The 22,235-nt window shown below is 44.5% G+C and overlaps 1 protein-coding gene across 1 annotated transcript; it reads right to left on the reverse strand.

Moving 5' to 3' along the window:
- Positions 1 to 15,517: 15,517 nt before the first annotated feature.
- LOC119377156 (uncharacterized) lies at positions 15,518 to 21,875 on the reverse strand (the record flags this gene model as incomplete). The annotated part of the gene is made up of 3 exons (XM_049411543.1): positions 15,518 to 16,057; positions 18,233 to 18,407; positions 21,664 to 21,875. Coding segments are annotated over 3 exons (879 nt in total), but the record flags the coding sequence as incomplete, so codon positions are not given.
- Positions 21,876 to 22,235: the final 360 nt, after the last annotated feature.

Below are 22,235 nucleotides of genomic sequence, written 5' to 3' on the forward strand. Positions count from 1 at the left end.
AACACATCCGTTTCTGGTAGGCACTTGACGAGCGGCGCGAGTACCAGATTAAACAAAAACGGGCTGAGGACGCTGCCTTGTGGGACGCCACAGCTGACAGATCGCGGCGCACTTGTCGCCCCGCCCACGCGCACAGTAAACGTTCGGTCAGTGAAAGATAGAGGAGGCACTGAAAGATAGAGGAGGCGCTGTCCCCGCTCGCCCTGTGAGAATTACCGGCCAGTCTAGAGGGAAGACACGACGCGCGTAGTGTACCTCTTCGCGTTCCACGACGCGAGGTCGATAGCATGCCCGAGGTCGGTAGCATGCCCAACGAACGCCAACGGAACGCGATCGTGCAAGTGCTCCGGCTTCGCATCGCCTCATGGTCCCCTTTAGCGGGAGATGGTGTAATTTTTCCTCCGTGGGAACAACCAACCAATCATCTTGCACGTCTGCCGTTGAGTATATACTCCACCGTACGCTCCGATCAGCAGATGAAAGTAAATCTCTAAATAAAGCATGATCGCCGAACTCAACTGTACCAGATGACAGGGACACAAACGCCCCAGGCTAGAGTTAGCGTATATGCTCCCTTTAGGTAGCAGAGTTGCGCATAGGTCTGGCTAGCAACCACAGCTATGCGGCGAAGACGCGCTCCGTTTTTGCAGGTGACATGCCTACCGGGTCACCGATCGGCAAGTTTGGCAAGACCGGTGATTAACATTACTGTGAATGACTAGTGCCAGTCCAGTTCGCTGCAGCGGCACGATCGAGAAATACAAGAATTGGCCCGAGCGTCAGCTTCTTCGCCACGTATGGTTGCTAGCGGCGTTTGGAAGACGAATGCGCAACTCTGCTACTTAAAGGTAGGCATAACGCTACCGCCGCCAGCGCCCACTCTGTTAACAAAACTGAAGTAGTTAAGCCCCAGACAAGAACCTCCCCCCCCCCCCTTTTTTTTTCGTACTACTGACACGAATATATTTTTATGAAGGCAGTTAGAAATTCTAATGCCAAAGAGCGCATACAAATTTGACGCGAAGCACTGGCAACGCTGAACTATAAGCAGCAGTAAAACTTGGCAACATTGTGCTAAATTTAGGTTTGTCGTGTTAAATCCTATGCTATGCTAACATATGCTAACATTTTCACAGCGTAACATTCTTCAAGTGATGCCAGGGCATTTCATTTACTGAATTAAAGAAACAAACGGAAGTCTAGTAACCCTGAGAACTAATTAGCACGGAGATCTGGCCAATTATCAAGAACGAGTGGACCAATGAAACTAGTAACCTATCACAATAAAAAGAAAATTGACGTGCAAGTCCTCTACAATCTAAACTTCAACGACACTGCTTTTGTAAAGTATGCGAAAATGTAAAGGCAAACACCGCTCCATTTACCTCAATAACAGGCAACAATGGTACTGTTAATATCAATGGAGTAGCCACGGAGAAAGAAAAGAACTCAGGAGGGTGCCCCCGGCGCGCTGGCAGAAAAGTGTGGAAGAAATGACGTCACAGCGGCCATATCCACTGGGCACAATGGCGGCGTTGCTATGGTTACGTGGCGCGCCGTGTGGTGCAGCGTAGATAGCTTAGCGGCGGCGGCTTGATCGCTTCCGTGTATTTCGTACCGAACCGTGACGGATATCCATCTTTTGTGCCGCGTTGTTCGCTACGCAGTGTTCAACCGGTGGTTATTGTACCGAGCAACGTTTACAAATCCTGTTGATAGCCACGGGGCCTCAACAGTGCGTGGAACGAGCGCGTATCCACGTGCAGCGGATAAAGCAGATGAAGTACGTATGTACGTATTTGAAGCGCTTAGGGCTTAGCCACCATGACAAAATGGAGCCAACAGAACGGAACCACGACGAACGCTTTGCAGGTCAGTGACGGTTGTGCAGTGTTCCTGCTTCGGACGAAACATTCGTGCCCCACAAATAAGAACTTGCTTGTGCGCATTAAAACACATTTTCTGTTTTGCTTGCGATGCTCGCTTCTAACAGTACTTACGGCCGCGTTCGGGTGTCATTCGCACAACTGCACCGTGCACAAGGTCGTAGGTCGCATAATGCTGACGCCGGTGAGCTTTACGCGGAACACGGGCACGGTGACCGGCCGGGCGGCGCTTGAGAGACGGAATGCAACCATTGAAAGCGGCGCACGGCCGGTAGTGTTTTCTGTACAGTGCGTGAATGGATGTAAATACATTTACACACACGCCAGCTAGTTCGCGGTGTTCAGCTAGTTCAGCTAGTCAGCTAGTTCGCGGTGTTTTCTTCTGCTTGCCTCCTTAATTGTCGTTGTGCTGTTGCTCGCCACATTTCCCCGGTGCGTGGCCGCCTTGTTGAGTAAGTTAAAGAGATTCCCAGTGATTCCACTCCTGCGCCAAAGTGCGCCAAATTGTATTTACTGCGCCATCCTGATAATATCGACGAAAATTGCGCCAAACTGCGCCAAAGTCTCGGGTTTGGGGGCGTCTATCACCGGCAATCGCACGGCCGGCGCGTCAGAACATGTGCAGCTTGATCTTGGGGCTGCCAAAGTCGCAACCATGGACCAAGAATTATTCCGCTGAATAAATAGCGCTCGCGCGTGCTTCCCGAATAAGCCACGATGCCATGCACGGTGCCGACGCAGCTTCTGTTCTGCAAGTCGGCTCGACAGCAAAACGCGCTCTCCGCAGAGGCTCGTGACGTCTAGGCCTCTCGGTAGCGAGAAAGTGCGACGGCGATTCATCGGCGGACGTCGTCTGTTCTAGAAACGCTGCTGATAGCTCGTTTCAAGCGTCGCACGGCATGTAAGGAAAGCAATGTTCAGTAATAACTACATGTGTGCTGCTAAAATGTCTGTCACTTCTGTTTCCGGACATCGCGGAATGAAATCTGGGATCGCTAGCAGTATATATATGGAACAATATCGAATTTTCCTTGCTTCGCGTTCATGAAAGAGCACGCGAACGGTGGAAACGCGTTCACACTTTTCCTCAGATATACTTTATCCATGGATCTTCATTCGGAAGAGCTTTTTCGTAATTGCTTATACCAGCACGTCCGAGTTTAATCACTCTGCGGTAAATACCCCCTAAAAGGCCCTGCCCTTTCGAGCTCACGTGCTAGGGTTCCAATTCGAATTTTTGCTTGCTTTTTAAAAATGTCATCTCATTAATAAAAGCATATATCCTGGTCGGAGCAGCCGAAAATACGCAGCTGTCAGTAGCGGGCCCGTCGCTGACGGCCCACAGTGAAGCGGCTACCCCATTTTACACGTCCGCCCCTCGCTTTCGGTGGTCAAGAGCTGACGGGTAAAAAAACTCAGTTTCGCTTAAGGGCGAAGCAATGAATGCGATACCAACAAATTGTATTGTTAAACGAAGTAAGGCTAGTAGCTAACTCTTTCGTATTCGATCTCGCGTAACTCAACAAAACACTGGTTTAAGGGAATATGGCCGCTCCAGGAACCAAAGCGTTTTCTTGCTCTGAGTTCTCTAAACACGATGTAAGCGTTGAGAGCACAGCAAGTTTACGATCCGTCTCCTGATGCCTCGAGATGGCGCGCGCGCAAGCGACGGCGCCCTTCGAACGATGCGGTCCCCTCGCCCCTCCACCCCCGCTCCCCTGGCGTCCTTTCATGCTCCTTACGAAAGACGGGCGGGGCGTTTCCTCTCCGTTTGATGAGCAATCGACGGCAGGCCCGCACGCGGGAAGATGTTATCTCATGCGCTGTCCGTGCGACGGAGACAGACGGCCTGCTAGCTTAATCTCTGCTTCAGCCGCGTTCGTCGCCAGCGCTCGCGAGCTTTTACCCGCGGCTAGAATGCGCGTGGTGACGTTATTATTTTGGTCTTTATACAGAAAATTACGGCAATGGCGACGGCAAAAATCCGCGAAGAGCGTCCTTATAATTGTTATCACAATAAACATTTAAAAAAAGTTGAACCATTTCACTCTGTGAAGTGGATGATAAGCGAAGCTGTTTCGCGCATGGCAAGGAGGTGACATGGTGGAGGACAGTTTGGTATGTAAGGTCAGGTTGTTAACGTTCAATACGCAATATTAATGCGAAAGCATCAGATGCTTTATCAGACACGAAAATTGACCGTCGGCGGCGTCAATCGATTGATGCAAAAAATAATCATATCATGGCGTCATCATCACGTCATAGATCGTCAAAACTTGTGACGTCATCATGGCATAATATATCGTGATGTCACGTGATGACGCCATCACGACATCGTCGCTTTACACTGCTTCCGTAATCGGGGCGCCGATCATGGAGCTAGCGCAAAACCAGGTGAGGTGCAGATAGCTTGCAGAGAAGGAGGGGGAGGATCAACCCGTCGATCGAGAAGAAAAAGAACCTGGCTTTCGCCTCGGAGTTGTCTTAGGGGAATGCATTAGGGACAGTGTGGCTCTTTGGCATTGAGGCACTGCTGTACATCACGGCGTTTGTCTACAATGTCTGCTGATAACCACATAGATGTATTTAGAGTGTTATTTCATAAAGTGCAATTTTATTGATCTGATATTCTGTTTATTTGCTAGTGTCGAAAATAATCGCCGAAGAGGTTAATTCAGAACACTCAACTGCATGAGCCCTTATTTTTTCATTAGCGAGTGAAGTATGGAGTCCTCTTGAGATGATTTTTTCCATGAGATTTGCAATCAATCGAAATATTTCTAGCCTTCATAAGAGCCCCATAGTAATATTTTGGTGCTTGAATGTTATTGCAATATGCTTCTCTAGTGCACTCCTGGATGTAAAATTCGCTGCTCCAGAGTGCTCCCAGATGCAAAATTATCTGCTCCAAAGTGCTGCAAGATGAAAATTTTGCTGCTCCAAAGTGCTCCAAAACGGAAATTTTGCTGCTCCAAAAAATGCTGCAAATCAGAAGTCCTCGGTAGCATCACTGGATTCCTCAAGCATTGACGAAAATACCTGTTTGTGCTCGTAAACTTCCGTTGGTTTAGCCATGGGTCTGTATGGCGGAATGTACGTATACGTACGTGAATTACGAGCTCTGTCGGTCATCGCATTCTTAAGTGCCGTGAGATGGTGCGGATGGTTGAGCTCGCATTGTGGCTGATAGCCCGAACAGAAGAAAACAAAGCAGCAGCGTAAAACTAAAGCGTTTAAAACAGGGGCGTAGGCAGAAATATTTTTCGAGGGGGGGGGTGCTCCTCCATGGTCTGAAGTGTGTGCAGGGCAGGCAGATGTGGTCGAGTGTCATTTTGTGCTGTGTATGCCATTGAAAAAAAAAATTCGGCGGGGGGGGGGGGGGGCACACCGGGCCCGTGCCCCCCCCCCCCCGTCTACGCCACTGGTTTAAATAATGGCTGCGGTTTAGCTCGGCTAGGTCCAGTTATGCAAGCGAAAGCGTTTACTTTGTTATGCTTGTTTACTCTCGTAGCCGAAGCACAGTTTGCCAACCGAACGATATGGCTAGTCGAACGTTCCGTACTGTCTGCACTCACAACAGTCGTTTCGTTACGGAAGCCGTCGATGCGGGAAAAGCCAGGCCCCTAAACTGCCTAAACCACCAAGGCAGCAAGGCATGCACAGGGGTACCGCACTAAATATGGCACCTATTCGCCGCGAGATCGGGCTTCAGGTGGCAGCACCGTCGCGGCGCCAGTGTGGATAGGCGGTCGTCTGCGCGCATACAAACGCACACAACAGCGCTTCGTTGTGAGCGATTTGACCCGATTTCCGGCAAACAAAATGCGTTGACTGCAGCTTTCTGGTAATATGTGCGCTCTTCACTCCCGAATTAAAGCACGAAGCTCGCCGAATGTTACTTGTGAGAGAAGCGCATTCTGCCAACGAACGGGGTTGCTCTCCTTCGGCAACAGTCGGCGTTTTCGCAATGGATGACGTTTTCTTGTTTTATTTGTACATGTTATTTGTGCCCCGAGAATTCTGATTTGTCCGTTTGAAGATGTAATATCTACACCACCGATGTGGAGTGTAATCTGCTTGCATGGATTCGTTGATCTTTTACCATCTACTCCAATGTACTTCTCCAATACTTCTCCAATGTAGGACATTAATTCATTTGTACATTTTCTCCAATGTAGGACATTCATTCATTTGTACATGTTCAGCTTGTGTTCCACCTACTACGCACTGCTGTAGCGCGACTGAATCAAATATTTACTTCTTGTTCATCTGGATAACCCCCAACAAAAAGAAAGCCCGTATTCCTGCACGATGAGTTCAAATAGCACTTCGTGCACTGCGTGCTCAAATATTCATCTGCATTTCTTATTCAGTTCTCCAATGTAGGACAGTTCATAGGTTTACTGAAGAAAGCTACGTGGCTGACAGCGCTTTAGCGCTGCAGAAGCGTTTAACACGCACGCGCTTGTTTTTATTCTAGTAACAGTTCACAAAGGTAACTATACAGTACGGAACTTTCTTCGATTAATTACTTGCACGACAGTAATGGAACAAAGGCCCGGTTATTTCACGGGACAAAGTACGTTTTTTCACGCGAATTATGTCCGCTGCCTTCCGTCAATCTATTACAACGCAACACAAACGTTTAAGATAATGTAAAGCAAAAAAGATGTGGCTTCGCGTGAAATTGCTACGACATAAATATAAAGTACGCCGTTTGGATTAATTTTGACCATTGGGGTTCTTTAACGTGTACCTTAATCTAAGTACATGGGTGTTCTTGTATAAATTTCGCCACATGTTAAAATTGCGCAGGGCAACTCAGTTTTGCGATTTCCGTACATTACATTTTGTGTTCGTTTTAGGGGACAATTTAAGTACCGAAGTGTCAGACGTGACTTGACAAAAATATTTCTGTGTAGTGGGACCAGGACCATACACAACTAAAGTTCGTCGCGTAACCTATAAACGACAGTCCTGAAGTTATACACCTAACCACAACCCGCAAGTGCATGAGAGCCCTTTTTTTACCACTGAGTCGCTCAAAGGCTATATTCACATGAGATTTATTACTTCTCATCTTTAGGACAACGCCAAGTGTACTTTGCAATGCGCTTGAACCACAGAGCGGCACCTAGACTGATATAATTCTCGTGAACGGAGGATACGATGACCACACAGAGAACTCTTGACAAGTGCACTCACTGACCTTATAGCTGTACATATACAGCCGATCAAGGCCAAATTCTTCTTTATGTCGCGTTAGGCATACGTATGAGCGGTTAAAGTTGCACTAACGCAACGGAACAAACCGCCTTTTGAGGACCTGCATGACGTACGCGCACATGCAAACACAACGTGGCTAGCAGACGACGCATCGAGCAATCCACACTAGGCGCGGTTCAGTCAGAAGCCGCCAGGTGGCGACTCCGCTCGATCTTGCGGCCAATATGCCGTCGTGTAGTAGATGGTCTGCGTGCAAACCCATGCTGTATGATGGCCTGGCCATCGGAGAGGGCAGCGTCCATTTAGGTGTGGGTATTTTAATGTGTTTAGGGAGCCGCTTGATGGTACAGAGAGTGGCCCTGGGGAGTGATTGAGAAAGCTTGTTGTTCGTGTTGTGATATGTTATTGGCCAATAAAAGACGGAGACAAAGTAAACACAACTGACGTAACACGGTCTTTGTTTCCATTTTCTATTAGGGGTCAAGTTCAAGTTTTTCACAAGTTGCAGCATTGAACAGCTGGGAGCAGATATCCTGTTGTACATCAAAAAGCACGACCAATCTTTTTTATTTATTTATTAATAATTTTGCATATTTTCTCAAATGTATATCACAATGCCCAAGGTCAAGGAGAAGTCTTACAGGCGTAGGAAAGCCTCACAAGAAACGAAGATGGCACTTCAAATGCTTGGTCATCCTCGCTGCCAGGAAGATTTTACAGCTGCTGCACCAGAGCAAGGTGATGCCCACACACTAGAAACGTTAAAGGGACTGTCTACCGTTCTTCATCGCTTTTCTGTTTTCTACCGCAATAGAAAGCGTACCGTCTGAAGTGTCCAACCTTGCAGCGGTTTCTCTGGAAAGCGAGTAGAAATTTTTAAAACAGAATTTTTCGATCTGCGTTCGGACTTCTTCCATTGGCGTGAAATATGCCCACAACACTGGTTGGTGGACGTGATGACGATTGTAGTGCCGGTAAAAATTAAAACCGAAAGCACATGTGGTTTCTGTAGGATTACCTTATTTTCGCTGAACCCTATTGTAATGAATGTAACGGTCGTTTTCAGCGCGCTAGCGGGTAACTGAAGCCTGCCATAGGCATTATCATGTTCGCGTTATTTGCTGCAATATTTCTTGCCTAGAATGATGCAGTGATACGAGCGAGGTTTATCGCCGAATTCATGCAATGAATGCAAGCCCTAAATTCAGTGTTGTTCAGAAGTTAACTCTTTTAGGGGCGAAGCTCCTTAAGGCGGCACCCGTTCGTCCCTCGTAGTCGTAGTTGTGCGTAACCAACTCGTAACGCTAGTACCAGATCTTGACCTCCAAGGTGGTGCCGGTGGGAGATTTTTCCTGTGCGTTGTTGAACAATAAAAAATTCGCAGCGTGCGCGTTAACTAAAAGCCGAATTCTTCTGTCTCTTATTCCCTATTAGCAGCCATTGGCATGTTCCAGTAGGAAACGTTAGTAGAAGTAGAAGTGTAAGTGTTAGCTGAAAGCCAACTTCTTCTGTCTCTCATTCCCATTAGCAGCGATTGTTTACCTCCAAGGTAGTGCCTGGTGAGATTTCTCCTGTGCGTGATTAAATAATAAAAATTTTGTTCAAAACGCCGTTGATTGGTGAAATAAACCAACGAAAGACGCCAGTTGTTTTCTAAAAGCAAAACGAAAGAACGCCAGATGTTTCTAAAGCAAAACGAAAAGACGCCAGCTGTGAACGAAAGACGCCAGATGTTTTCTAAACAATGAAAATTCACAGCGTACATGTAAAATTAACGTGAGCTGCAAGTCGTCATAACTCATCGAACCTTTAGTATAAACGCGCCCGATCTCACGTCGGTGATGATGTACTGGGCAGAATTCACGGAAGATTCACGGTTTACCGATAAACCTCCGCAGCTTCGCCCACTCATCATCATTCACTCCGTGGATATGCTGTGATTTTTTTGTTCCGGCCGCAAGTTGCTAGTGCTGTTTGTGGTCATCTTGTTTGTTTTGCCCGCGGCATGATCGTGACCTTCACTTCCCAGTATTGTACTGCTACAGTCGGCGAAGTACATTTACAGACGAACTGACTTATTATTAGGGCAATAATGTATAGAGTGCATTGCAGTGGTATGTCGTGCATAGCACAACGAAATGCGTATTGTTTTAGTCGCCATATTCTTTGATTTGAGGTTAAGAAAGAGGATAGAAGTGACATAGACATTAAAGTTTACAGGAAGAAAGACATCTAGTTTGTCACCCTAAAGTGAGGAAGAAGTGAGCGGAGGCGGAAAGACAAAAAGCAAAGCGTTTTCTAAAGATCGCGTCACTGAAAAAAAATTAAGCCCGCAACGTCGATGTAAGGTAGCGCGCACTGGAGCCAAAGGCTCTTATGCAGATGTCATACTCGTGTACAATGAATACTTCAGACCAGGTGTCCTTGCGGTAAAACTGCCGCTACGCAGTTGCTTAACTGCACTGGTTTAGAAGAAGCTCATACGATAACTACCCTGCCTTCCAACAGGAGTGTTGCTCTTTGGCTGATTACGGGGCAATTTGTTGAAGGAATCGGACGTGTAAACAAATCTTTGACGTACTAACGACAGTATTACGTGACAGTGTTAAACAATATTGCAATAATTTAGAAACGCTGAGGTATCTAAAACTTGGTCTTCACATGGAGGAAACTGCTGGCGTACCTCTTGAGGTTGCCACGGTAACATCTGACACAATACCTCTATGTTAAGTTTTAAACAGACGTTCACAGTCCTATTATTTATGTAATAATACCGGATGTAACACTGTTATATAGTTCGACAGAATACAGTTGTGCAGATAACTTTTCAAGGACGCCATCACTCTAAAACTGGGGAGCGTATCGCAGAAGTAAATGTACCCGGTTACTGTTCAGGGCGTTTTCTTTTTTTTTTTTTACTCTCGCAAAACAACGGATGGAATGAAATGCACTGTTCACTTTGTGTGAAAAGAGAGAGCGAAATGTGCTTTACACTCCACTTTTCCTCAGAAAGAGTGGAATGTCCATATGCTCTTGTGGCATGAGTAAAGCGCAGTTATAATCCTTCTCCTGATCAGTATCGATGAGGCGGCATCAAGGGGACAGCGGGCGATGACAACTCTTGATCAAGCACACATGTATCTAGTAAAGAGCACGGCATTTGTTTGTTGTGACGCTGGAAAGGACATGTCAAGATTTTTGGTGAGGGCCCGTTCGATCTCTTAGAATATAGCGCACTGGCATTTGTTTCGGCTTTACTTCTTGATTACTAAAGTGCTGGTGTGTACAGTATTGTTGTCGTAGACATTCTCAAGCCTTGACATTTCACCCTTACATGAAATGTTATTTGCCTTTAGTCACGGTCCCTTTAACATTGATCATCATCACACCTATCAAAACGTTTCCAACTTCGTTTCTTTGGCGCACACGAAAGCGTAATCTGTCTATCTTGTTGCTTTTATTGGGCTAGAAGCACATTTTGATTTCTTTTTTTATCGTGTATATTCTTCAATAGAAAGTTGGAAATATTTTTATTTTGCTCTAGCTAAACAACTTTTAATGACGTCACCTGCACACAATTCATGGAAGCTTAGCACATGGATATGCCATATTCAAGTATCAAGATATTTCTTTATCAGAGCCACGATTGAAATTCTGTCCCTAGTAAAAAATTTAACTTTCGTGGAGAAACTCTTTAATGTTAGCAACCCTGCTACCATAAAGTAAATCGCAACCCCAGCAAAGATGGTTTGCTGGAACTTCCCTGTTAAGGAGATCTTGCAGGGAAATTAGCGTGATTCTTTGCTTCAGGGCTGCGACACTGCCATTATCTTGTTATGAATGGCGCGTTTGGGAGGATTCATAAGTTGTTTAGGTGCAGTGATACAAGTGTTCGGGAGCATTAGAACTCTAAAGCAATGCTGGAACTCATGTGGGAAGGAAGTCTTTTCCTGTCGTACGTGTGCTCTCAAGGAATGGTACTGCACACTCTCTTGGAAGAGTACCAGTGCTCTGGTGGAAGGGCATCACTACTCTCCTAAAAAAGATCACAATACTCATCTGGAGGAGTATCACTACTCTCGTTGAAAGAATACTAGTGCTCAAGCAAAACTGTATTATCAGACTTTGAAGAAGAGTACTACTACTGTTCTCGTAAAAGGCAGAAGTTCAGGGGAAGGTGAAAGCTTGAAAAGATGAGAATTCGCGAACACGGGGTGTCGCTATGCAGCCGACGTTTCGAAAAGCGGACTTGTCCCCTTCAAGGTTGCAGCCTTGAAGAACACAAGTCCGCTTGTCGAAACGTCGGCTCCCGCGACACCCTGTGTTCACGAATTCTCGTACTGTTCTCGTAGGAATGTAAGTACTCCTGCGAGAGAGCACTACTCTCCTTGGAAGAGTACCAGTACTCCTGTGGAGGAGCCCTCCTACTACTTGCGGGAGAGTATCACAACTCTTAGAAGAGTAATGCTGCTATTCTTGAAAGAGTTCTGCTATTCTTTCTGGAGGTGTACTACTACTCCCTTCGTAGGGGTCCTGCTGCTCTGTTTCAGCAAGAGTTCTATTTCTCTGTTGAGGTGGAGTATTATAACCCAGTCTGCGTGCATTGCTATACTCTGCCTCACAAAGAGTTGATTTACTCTAGAAGAGGGAGTTAAATATGGGACAAGAAAATACTCCCCCAAAGAGAGTGACCGGTACTCTGTTAAGTTTTTAGAGTGATGGCCTTATTTAGTGTTATACCCGCCATTTGGTTGTAGTTGTTATGGTGCTCGACTGGTAACTCGAAGGTCGCGGTAGCGAATCCCGGCCGCGGCAGCCGCATTTTCGATGGAGGCGAAAATGTTTGAAGCTCGTCGTCGATTTAGGTGCACATTAAAGAGCCCCAGGTGGTCGAAATTTCCGGAGCGCTCGACTACGGCGTCCCTCATAATAATATCATGGTTTTGGGATGTTAAACCCCAACTATTATTATTATTGTTATTATTATTATTATTATTATTATTATTATATTATTACAAACCTAATGTTGATGACCAGGTTGATCGGTTTACGGAGATTGTACTGAGCAGCATGGTTAATTTTATTCCCCAGTATACACCTCACCAACGTAAATATCCCCACTGGTTCTCATCTGAACTTATCAGTGCACTGAAGCATAAAGATCACGCACACAGGAAATCTAAATGTTCTCCATCCAGCGAGTGGAAGGAAGAGTTCAGCTTTTTTCGAACTCTCTCTAAACGCCTATATAAACGGGATCATAGTTCGTACATTGAATTCTTAGAAAAAAGCGCCTCTGACAGGCCGGCTGAGTTTTGGAAGTATGTACGTAAACGGTCTAGCAAAAGCGGAGAGTCCTTCAGACTACTAGACTCAAATGGGGTAGAAGTGCATGCCGTCGCTGACTGTTTTGCCACACATTTCTCATCCGTTTATAAGGCCTCAGACTCCAGCACTGATATCAGACAACAGCCCAAGGCAGTTAGCTCATCCAGTGCTTTGTCGCTGGATGAAAATCTTATCAGCGAATGCATTAAGCGCTTAAAACCATCCTTATCATGTGGCCCAGATGGCATCCCCTCCGCCATACTAAAAGCATATGGTACTATATTTGTCCCAGTACTGACTACGATATTTAATAACTGCCTGGACACTTCCACATTTCCTAGCATGTGGAAAACTGCTCGTGTTTTCCCAGTATTTAAGTCGGGCTCTGGGACAGATGTTTCTAATTATCGACCGATTTCTCTACTATGTGCCACATCAAAGATCTTCGAACTGGCTCTTCACAAAATATTGTCTTTTTGTGTGAAAAACTGATTGATTCCAAATCAACATGGTTTCCTTGCTGGCCGCTCAACTACCACAAATCTTGCTAGTTTCATGACGCAGATCTCCACACCTATTTCTCAGAGAGGACAGGTTGACGTAATCTACTGTGACCTGAGCAAGGCTTTTGACGTAGTCAGCCACACACTGATTATGGTTAAACTTGCGAACTTTGACGTTGACTTGTCGATTGTGAATCTCTTGCACAGCTATCTGCTCAATAGATCTTGTTATGTTGCCGTAAATGGCCAAACCTCTTCTTTGTATAAAGTGACTAGTGGGGTCCCTCAAGGGTCGGTATTAGGCCCACTCCTATTTTTAATTTACGTTAATGATGTTTCTTTTGCCATTCGTAATTCTTCTTTCCTCTTGTATGCCGATGACATCAAGATATTTAAGGAAATTCATTCAGTTAACGACTGTCGCTTGCTGCAGTCAGATTTGTGTTCTTTTTCCGAATGGTGCAACGGCAATAACCTTTCTCTAAATACCTCAAAGACAAAATTCATGTCTATCACTCGCAAAACATCTAGCGTGTCATTTCAATACTTTGTCAATTCTGTGCCGTTATGCAAGGTTTATGAAATCAGTGATCTTGGTGTTGTTGTTGACAGCGCGTTAAACTTTTCTTCTCACGTTAAGCGTGCTGCTATGCGGGGCCTTCGTTCTCTCGGATGTGTTTGTAGAATATCTCGAGAATTCAGGTCTCCCATGGCCCTACACAAATTGTACACGGCAATATGTCTTCCGCAACTTGAGTATGCGTCCGTGATATGGAATGGCATTGCTCAATCCAGCGGTAACACCATTGAACGAGTCCAGAAAAAATTCCTCAGCATATATAACCATCGCTTTGCTAAAAATGACTCTGGATCTCGTTCAAATACTGCTGAATCATTATCACTGCCATCACTTCACTGCCGACGAGATCGTTCTGATCTCTTATTTCTCTACAAGCTAGTCCACGGTATCATATCCTGCCCCGTACTTCTCAATTGTGTTAATTTTCGAATTCCGCGTAAGTTAACCAGAGAGAACAGACCGTTTTATGTACCCGCCTGCTTCTTCCAACACTCTACCGTTCACAGAATACAAAGTCTTTATAATATTAATTTTCTTGATCTTGACGTTTTTCATAGTCCACAATCATTGTTTTTATCCGAGCTTTGCACTGTTTTGACATAGTATGGCACAATGTACAAAGTCTTCCCTTCTCCGTCTTTCCGCATAGTTGTATATGTGCAATCTAATTTTTTTATTTTCCTTCAATATTTCTCATATTGTCTTATTTTACTCCTCCGCTTTTGTGTTCATTTCTCTTTGTCTACGTGCTTTTGCTCTTTTTATTTCTGAAGACTGTCTGTATTGTATTGTTGATTTTTATTGTTTTTTTTTTTGCGTGCGCCTGCACAAAGACCTCACGGTTGTTCCTGGGCACGTTAAATAAATGATTGATTGATTGATTGATTGATTATTATTATTATTATTATTATTATTATTATTATTATTATTATTATTATTATTATTATTATTATTATTATTATTATTATTATTATTATTATTATTATTATTATTATTATTTATATAGTGTTACTATGTTTCGTAACGTCGCGAGAACAGAAAAATCTTAGGATAATGCGCCTCGTGTGACGCACTTCAGCACGCTTATTGGCATATGCAGACTGCTAAAAGAACAGGCGAGCAACAGAAGGCGTGCGGACGCAACTTCATCCGCCCTGGGACAAAATGTATACAGAACTGGACTAAACTTACCTCATAAATGAATCCCGTCTGCGTGAAGATACGCCTACATATATGAGCATAGTTTATGTGCTTCAGTGTTTATTTACATATATGTGTATATTCAAAATGAAGCGTTGTACACCAGTGCGCTGCATGTAACAAAAGCACATGTTGGTTTTTCTGGGCCTTGGAGGCCAAAATTAGTCTTAGAAATGTCCATAAGGCAAGACGTTCTAGTGTTGTGGAGTTATTGCATAAAACTAAACAAATGTATCGTGACTGGCAGCGCCGCCCATACGCTTATGTTATTATGGTAACGAGTGCAGTTCCCTCAAATAATTGTCTGATATTATGGCCTTTTATCAGGTGTCGAGCCCGCACCTACCGTGAGGAGACTCGTTTCGAGAGTATTCACATATCGTACAAACGTTCGTTGACAAAGGCATCTTTCAAATGCCTCGGCGCCTTATTTCTGGTCCCCAATTAATTTTCATTAGAATCCTCACTTACATAATAAAATAAAAAAAAGCAACGAAAAGTGCGCTCTCAAGCGACAAGAACATACTCCGTCGATAATGTTAGCACTGTACATCCTGTCACAAAAGCTCCAGAAGGAACGCACGCACCCAAGTTCTTCCCAACGGCAGCGTTTAGGTGCCTACATCGTTGCGTTTACGTCTCCCTGTATACCGACACGTGTCTTCCCGATGAAATGGCTACAGATTAACTGTACGAACACAAAGTCAGCTTCTGTCTGACGAAGCTGGCGAATGAACTTGATGATTCCGGGCATGGCAGCTGGCTTCGACTTCGCAATTCGTGGTCCCCACCTACGTCACGTGAGAAAAAAATGTAAACACCTGAAACTATGCTACACACGCCTAGCCTCTCCTCCTGAAGAGCTGCCCGATGAACTTGTTGATGCCAGCTTGTGGCGTTTGTCCATCTCCGGCGCCAAGCCCGACGCGGCCAACGTGCCAGTTGGCCGGGTTGACGAGCTTCAGCGATCCGCGCACCAAGTCGGACATCGCGAGCATTCCGTTGTTGACGGCCAACTGGAAGCCGTCGTACGCCTGCAGGAGGTCGTGACTGGCCGTTGGGAGGGTGCTGCCAGTGGAGTTTCCACTCGGGTTTCCACTGTTTGAGAGAGCCAACGAGGCATTCCTGAGATTGTCTGATAGCGCGGTCACAAATTCCCTCAGTGGCCGCGTGCTCTCGGCTCCCTGTGTGGCCATCCTTCGCATGAGCACAGGCAGAGCGCCGGTCAGGTTGCGCACCAGCAAGGTCAGGTTGCCCCTCGTCTGCTCCGTGAGCCGCGCCACGTCAGTCCTGGGCAACGACCGGGTGACGTTTTGGATGTTCTTCAAGTCTTCCTGCGTGTGACCAGGGGAAGCCATTAAAGGGGCGGTGCCATCAAATTTCGAGGCTATAACAAGCCTGTTGTGGGTTTCCTCTGTATGCAAAGACATTCCACAGGAAGGGTCGGACACAGCAAACGTTTAGAATATATTTTAATTCACTTCCAAAGTGTACCTAAATGCCCATTCTCCCGATCGAAACCCATCGCTAGCGCGCCAACACTGACGTAGATCTGTAGGATTGGCAACGATAGTTGTAGTGACGTCACACCATATCTGCTGCAGTAATGTGAGTGACCTCCGGACCTCCGCCACTTCCGCAACGTACGTACCGACGGTAGTGAACTAGAATATATTCTAGTTCACTATAGTACCGGCAATGCATCGGTTGCTACATCACTCGCCGAGTTTCGATCGCTTCCTGGCTAAGTGCGTCAGAGCCTTGTGTTGTCACGTGACCACGCCTCCTACACTTCTAGGTCACTGCCCAACCTCAGCGCCCAGAAACCGAAACCGAAAGTTGTCCACATCAAAAGGCGATATTAAATTATTTAGCGAGAATACATTAATCTTGGTGCGTGCATCATGCTTCCTTGAGCTATAGGAAACGCTTACAGCAAAGAACGCGCAAGCCACAAATTTGGTGGCACCACCCCTTTAAGTCGATTATATCAACCCTAAAACAGGAATCTACGCGTGGCAGGAGCTCAAAGAAAGACGAAGGCTTGAAGAGACCGACAGAGCCAATGTTCCAAGACTTAGCAACCTTAGCTATCGCCTTCCTTTCCAGTGTAGTGCGCCTCTTATTTTGCATTCACTTTCTTCGTACCCTATACTATGCACCAGGCCCGTATTCACAAAAACGGGTTAAGCTAATAATGTTCGCAAGACAATATTTAAGCCGATCACAATGCTGGGCAGCGAAGCCGGCAAACTAACGCGAGAAAAAAAAAGAGCATTTATGAAAAAGAAGTCTGCTGAATTCAGCCCCAATTTTTCCATAGTGAGGTACGTATGCACAAATTATGCTAACGAAAGCAGCTGATTGCCTGACGACTAATACTTTCATCGAAGCGTTGAATATATTGACATTACTTGTGCGGCAAGAGAAAGCGATAAAGGAATCTAATTAATGTGAGATGATACCACAGTGGTAATTTGCTTGGAAGAGGAATGCAAGTATGAAACCATACATCACAAGTATATATAAATGCACAACGGCAAGCAATAAAGCGTCATTGTTCGCTCGAAATAAGCAAAATGCAATAAGTGCTACCTAATTGTTGAAGCTAAATAGCACTAATCTTTCTAGTTTGCCCGTATGTATCCGAGCTGCAGCGACTACATCACGCTGCTTTGCGTCCGCAGCTATAGCTATATAGCTATATGCTAAGGATCATGCGAGTGCGTAACTCTCAGGTAAGTTCTTGTATATCCATCCTCGTTAATACTTATAACACGCTTGTTTATGCGTTTTCAATTTGTCACGTAAAAGGCAAAGACGCGAAGCGAGCGAGCGCTGCTGTTGCGCACGCGAGACAGCAGCGTTCGCTGTTGCGAAGTTTAGAAGCTAGCTCTCGAAGCACTCGTCTCCATGTCTCATCGCCTTTTGCACCTACAAGCTCGAAACGCAGGAAAAGTAATCAGGAATCATGTAGCGGGCCGCGTCATCTTTTGGGCGCTAGTTTTTGAGAATGCAACACAGAATTTCATCTAGGAATCGCCGCAATTATGGCAGTAATTAAATGTTTAAGTAATTTATATTGGCTACTTATCTAAGCGGTGATAAGTAAACAAGCTTGCCAGTATGCACGAGCCTATACAATGCCATTGATCGCATCTTCGTACCTCGTTGCACTTTTTTTTAAATTAAATTGGTCCTAGTTAGCAGGCCCTACGCTGCATATGGCAGAGAGTTCTTTATAAGACGTTCGCTAAAATTTTGCTTGATTGCAAGGCTTGTTACATCTGCCATATATACCCATATTTCTGCAAACTAGAAATTACTGCTGACGTCGGGCGCATATAGTGAGCGCATAACAAAAAGTTATACAGAAACAATTCCCATACATGCACGCACTTTGTGATCATGTTATGATGTTTATGATATATCGTATCTGCAAGTGTTTCTTTCGGCCAGTAAATCCGTATGACCTCTCCGATCAGCATTACAACATTCGTGTCACCAACCTGGAAGCGATGCACGAGCTGATTGGCCGTGGGCGTCATGGCATTCACGCCTGCCGTGGCGATGCTGTTGAATGTTTGCAACGTTCGGTTGAAGTTATGCACCACTGTCTGCAGAGCGGCGCCCGACGTCACCGACTTGGACATGTTGCGGAAGGCTTCGCTGGCCGACTGCAGTGTTCAATCAATCAATCAATCAATCAAAATTTATTTTTCTTTCCTTTGAAAGAGAAGGAGGCGGGACTAAAAGCCGCGATTACGGCTTGACAGTGGTCCCTGCCTCCTTGTTTCTTGGCATGGCACAGCATGAGGGTGGATACATGGTGTATACATTGTGCATAGCGCACTGTTTACAATACTGTTTTTTCGGAAATTCAGTAAAGGGTACATTTCAATGCAGAAGAAAAGATTACACAATGTGCTCTAACGAAAATATGAAGTGACACTGTAGAAATAACACAATTACAAAGTAAAAAGAAAAACTCAAACATACATAAATGGACACTTGAATTACAGAACAGAATATAGTAATATTTTCATAATACACAGTTAACAACAACGCACCAGTGCATGTAATATCCGTACACTTCATTAAGCAATTTTCGATAAGAAAAAACTAATTTCATTTCTTGAGCAAGAAAACAGGTCAAATGATTCATGATGTAACCTATTTAGTAAATGCGGAAGGGCATAAGATAAAGACTCTTTATAATAGTTAGCTCGTGGGGTGGGTATATGCCATAATTCTTTGTTTCTTGTACGCTGTATGCATGTATTTGGATGCAGGTTTGCGAGGTCAGCTATATATGTGTCATTGTGCCTAACTGATGATTTATAACAAAGTAACAATCTATTGTTATATAGTTGATGCACTGGGAGAATATTATACTGTAAAAACCACTCTTTCGTGTGCTCATCATAAGGTAAATTTGCAATACTTCTTATAGCTTTCTTTTGTAATCGATGTAATTTGGTCATGTTGGTAATGCCTGTGGTACCCCATACAAGGTGGCAATACTGAAGCAGGGAAAGTACCAATGAGTTGTAAAGTAAAATTTTGATCTTTTCCGGAAGTATGTTTCGTAGTCTAGTTACTGCACCAACTGCAGAAGCAACTTTAGAACACAGGTAGTCTATATGTTTGTTCCAAGTTAAATTATTTGAAAAGAAAACACCCAGGATTTTAACGCTGTCAACAACCTCTATGGTGTCATTTTCCATGTTTATATTATTTAATCTTGGAATAATTTTGCCTTTGGGCGCGTATAGGACGACTTTTGTTTTTTTTGTGTTTATTTTAAGGCTATTTGTGTCAGCCCACTCTTTAATTTTTGCAAGCGCACAGTTGGCCTTGCGCTCAATATCAGCTGTTGATATGCCCGTAATGAAAACGGACGTGTCATCGGCATATGAAATAAATTGGGCATCCTCGTAGCAGAATACAATGTCATTCACATAAATTGTGAAAAGCAGCGGCCCTAAAATGCTGCCTTGTGGTACTCCTGCAAGTATTGACAGTAGGGATGATCTGTGATTGTTTACATCAATATATTGCGTTCTTTGGCTAAGGTACGATTTCAGTAGATCGTTTGCTATTCCACGTATTCCATACTGTTTGAGCTTGTAAAGGAGAATAGAATGGCTTATCGTGTCAAAGGCCTTTGAGAAGTCAATGTATATGCCTACAGCGTACTGCCCGGCACTGAAGGCCTGCAAAATTGTTTCTTTCTGAGCCAGCAGGGCAGTTTCAGTAGACCTGTGCTTCATGAAACCATGTTGGAAATCATTTAGCAATTTTTGGCTAGTGAGATACGAGGAAATTCTAATGTACACTATTTTTTCGATACCTTTTGATAATACTGGCAAGATCGAGATTGGACGATAGTTATTTATAACTTTCTTATTTCCGCCCTTAAATACTGGTACAACACGAGCTTCTTGCATACCTCTAGGGAATACACCACTACTCAGAATAAGGTTGTAAATGTAAGTTATTACTGGGCAAATTAAGTCGAGCACGTGCTTTACGGGCGTAATTTGAATTCCGGTAGAATCTATTGATTTTCCATTTTTAATAGAGTTGATACACGAAAAAACCTCTTCACAATCGGTAGGTTGTAAAAACAGCGAATTTACGGTGCTACAGTTCAATAAACTTGTGTCAGTACGAATAGAGCTAGCATCAACATTGCTCGCTCGGCCTTGTTCAATAAAGAAGCAATTAAACGCGTTTACCATTTCTGTGCCGGAAAGTTCTTCGCCTGCAAGCTCTATACTGTGCAAAGATGTAGAGGTATTGTTGGGATTCAGGAGCCGTCCCAGTTTCTTCCATAACACGTCTGATTTGTTTAGACAGTCCCCCGAAAATATATTACTATAATACGTGTCTTTTGCCGTCTTTAGCTTAGAGTTAAGTTTATTACGGTATGCTTTAAACTCTTGAAGTCCTTCAGGATTCCTTGTTTTAACGAAACGGGCATATAATTGATTCTTGTGCCTTATCATTTGTAATATGTCATGGTTCACCCAGGGTTTCCGGGCCTTGCGCGGTTTGCGTACTTTCTTCAACGGAAAACATATATGATATATAGTCTTAAAGGTATCTATAAAGTTGTTGTATGCTATATCACTATGGTTTGATTCGTAAGTACTTTGCCATGTCTGCTGAACGATGGAGCTGCGGAATTGCTTAAGTTGTCTTTGCGTGATTAATTGGGTGAAATGCTGTTCTTTTGGTATTTTAGATGTCCCGCAATTTTTACGTACTAGCATGAATATACCAAAATGGTCAGAGATGTCAGTGATAATAACATCTCCAAAAATTAGGTCACTATTTATGTTTGTTATAAATATGCCCAACAAGGAATCCCCTGTAGATGTGACTCTCGTTGGCCTTGTTATAGGACTTACGAATCCATTTGCTGATATGGTTGTCTGAAACTCATTTGAGATGCTCGTTGAAACCAGCAAGTTCACATTGACATCTCCTCCTAAAATTATCTCTAGGTTATTTGCATTACCATAGCGAAGAAAGCTATCAATAAATAAAAAATAGAGCTGTGCGTTTCCCGAAGGTGGTCTGTAACAGACAGAGAAGACTGTCTTCCCACTTCGCAAGCTGAGGATCTCATAATCATGAGTTGTGGTGGTAAATTCGTCAACGATTTCGCATTCAATGGATTCCTTTATAAGTATACCGACGCCACCTCCCTTCTTCTCACTACGACTGCGATAAAATGACTGGTATCCAGGAAGATGAAAGGTAGCGGACTGTTCTGTATACCAGGTTTCTGTAAACATTAGTACATCAAATGGTACCCCAAATGTGTCGAGCATTGTTTCAATCTCATCATCTTTGTTTGAAAGAGAGCGGACATTAAGATGAAAAAATGAAAAACGCGGTTTGTTGACTGTCACTATTTCTTTAATTTCGCTGCAAGGGTTCGATGCCTGACGCGCCACCGGAAGGTGGCAGGCGCAGCCTCTGGAAGCTGTTTTGCAAAGCTTCGAGGTTCTTGACGATGTTGCCGTTCAGCCGGTGAAGCGAAGACAGGTTTCGCAACGCAGGTCCCAGCTCACCGACGTCTCTGATGCGCAGGTGATCTGTGATATTTGACTGGACGCGGTCGTACAGGTCCCTAGCGCACTGCGATCGAAACAATAACAGGCGATGCCATGAACGATGATTAGGCTATGGCTCAGATTGGGGAAGCTAACTTGGTATAGTTTGCGCAGAATGGAGGCTGAATTTAGTAGGTCGCATGTTATTCTTTAGTTTTTATTATACTCGCAGAAGCCGCGCCATTTAAGGCCTTCGGCTTTAATAGCGTTCCAAGAGACCCTTTCGTGGAATACAGGCACGTAAATGGTAATTGGAAAGCGCCACTTTCGCCCACAGGCGGCACCATAAAAGGAAAATAAGTGGTGTTATACTATATGGTCAGCGAATCGTAGGTTACTGAGATACTCTCCATTAACTCTTATCCCTAACTCTTCCCAATCTAGG

This window comes from Rhipicephalus sanguineus, unplaced genomic scaffold (assembly GCF_013339695.2).
Source record: "Rhipicephalus sanguineus isolate Rsan-2018 unplaced genomic scaffold, BIME_Rsan_1.4 Seq371, whole genome shotgun sequence".
Taxonomy (NCBI): domain Eukaryota; kingdom Metazoa; phylum Arthropoda; class Arachnida; order Ixodida; family Ixodidae; genus Rhipicephalus; species Rhipicephalus sanguineus.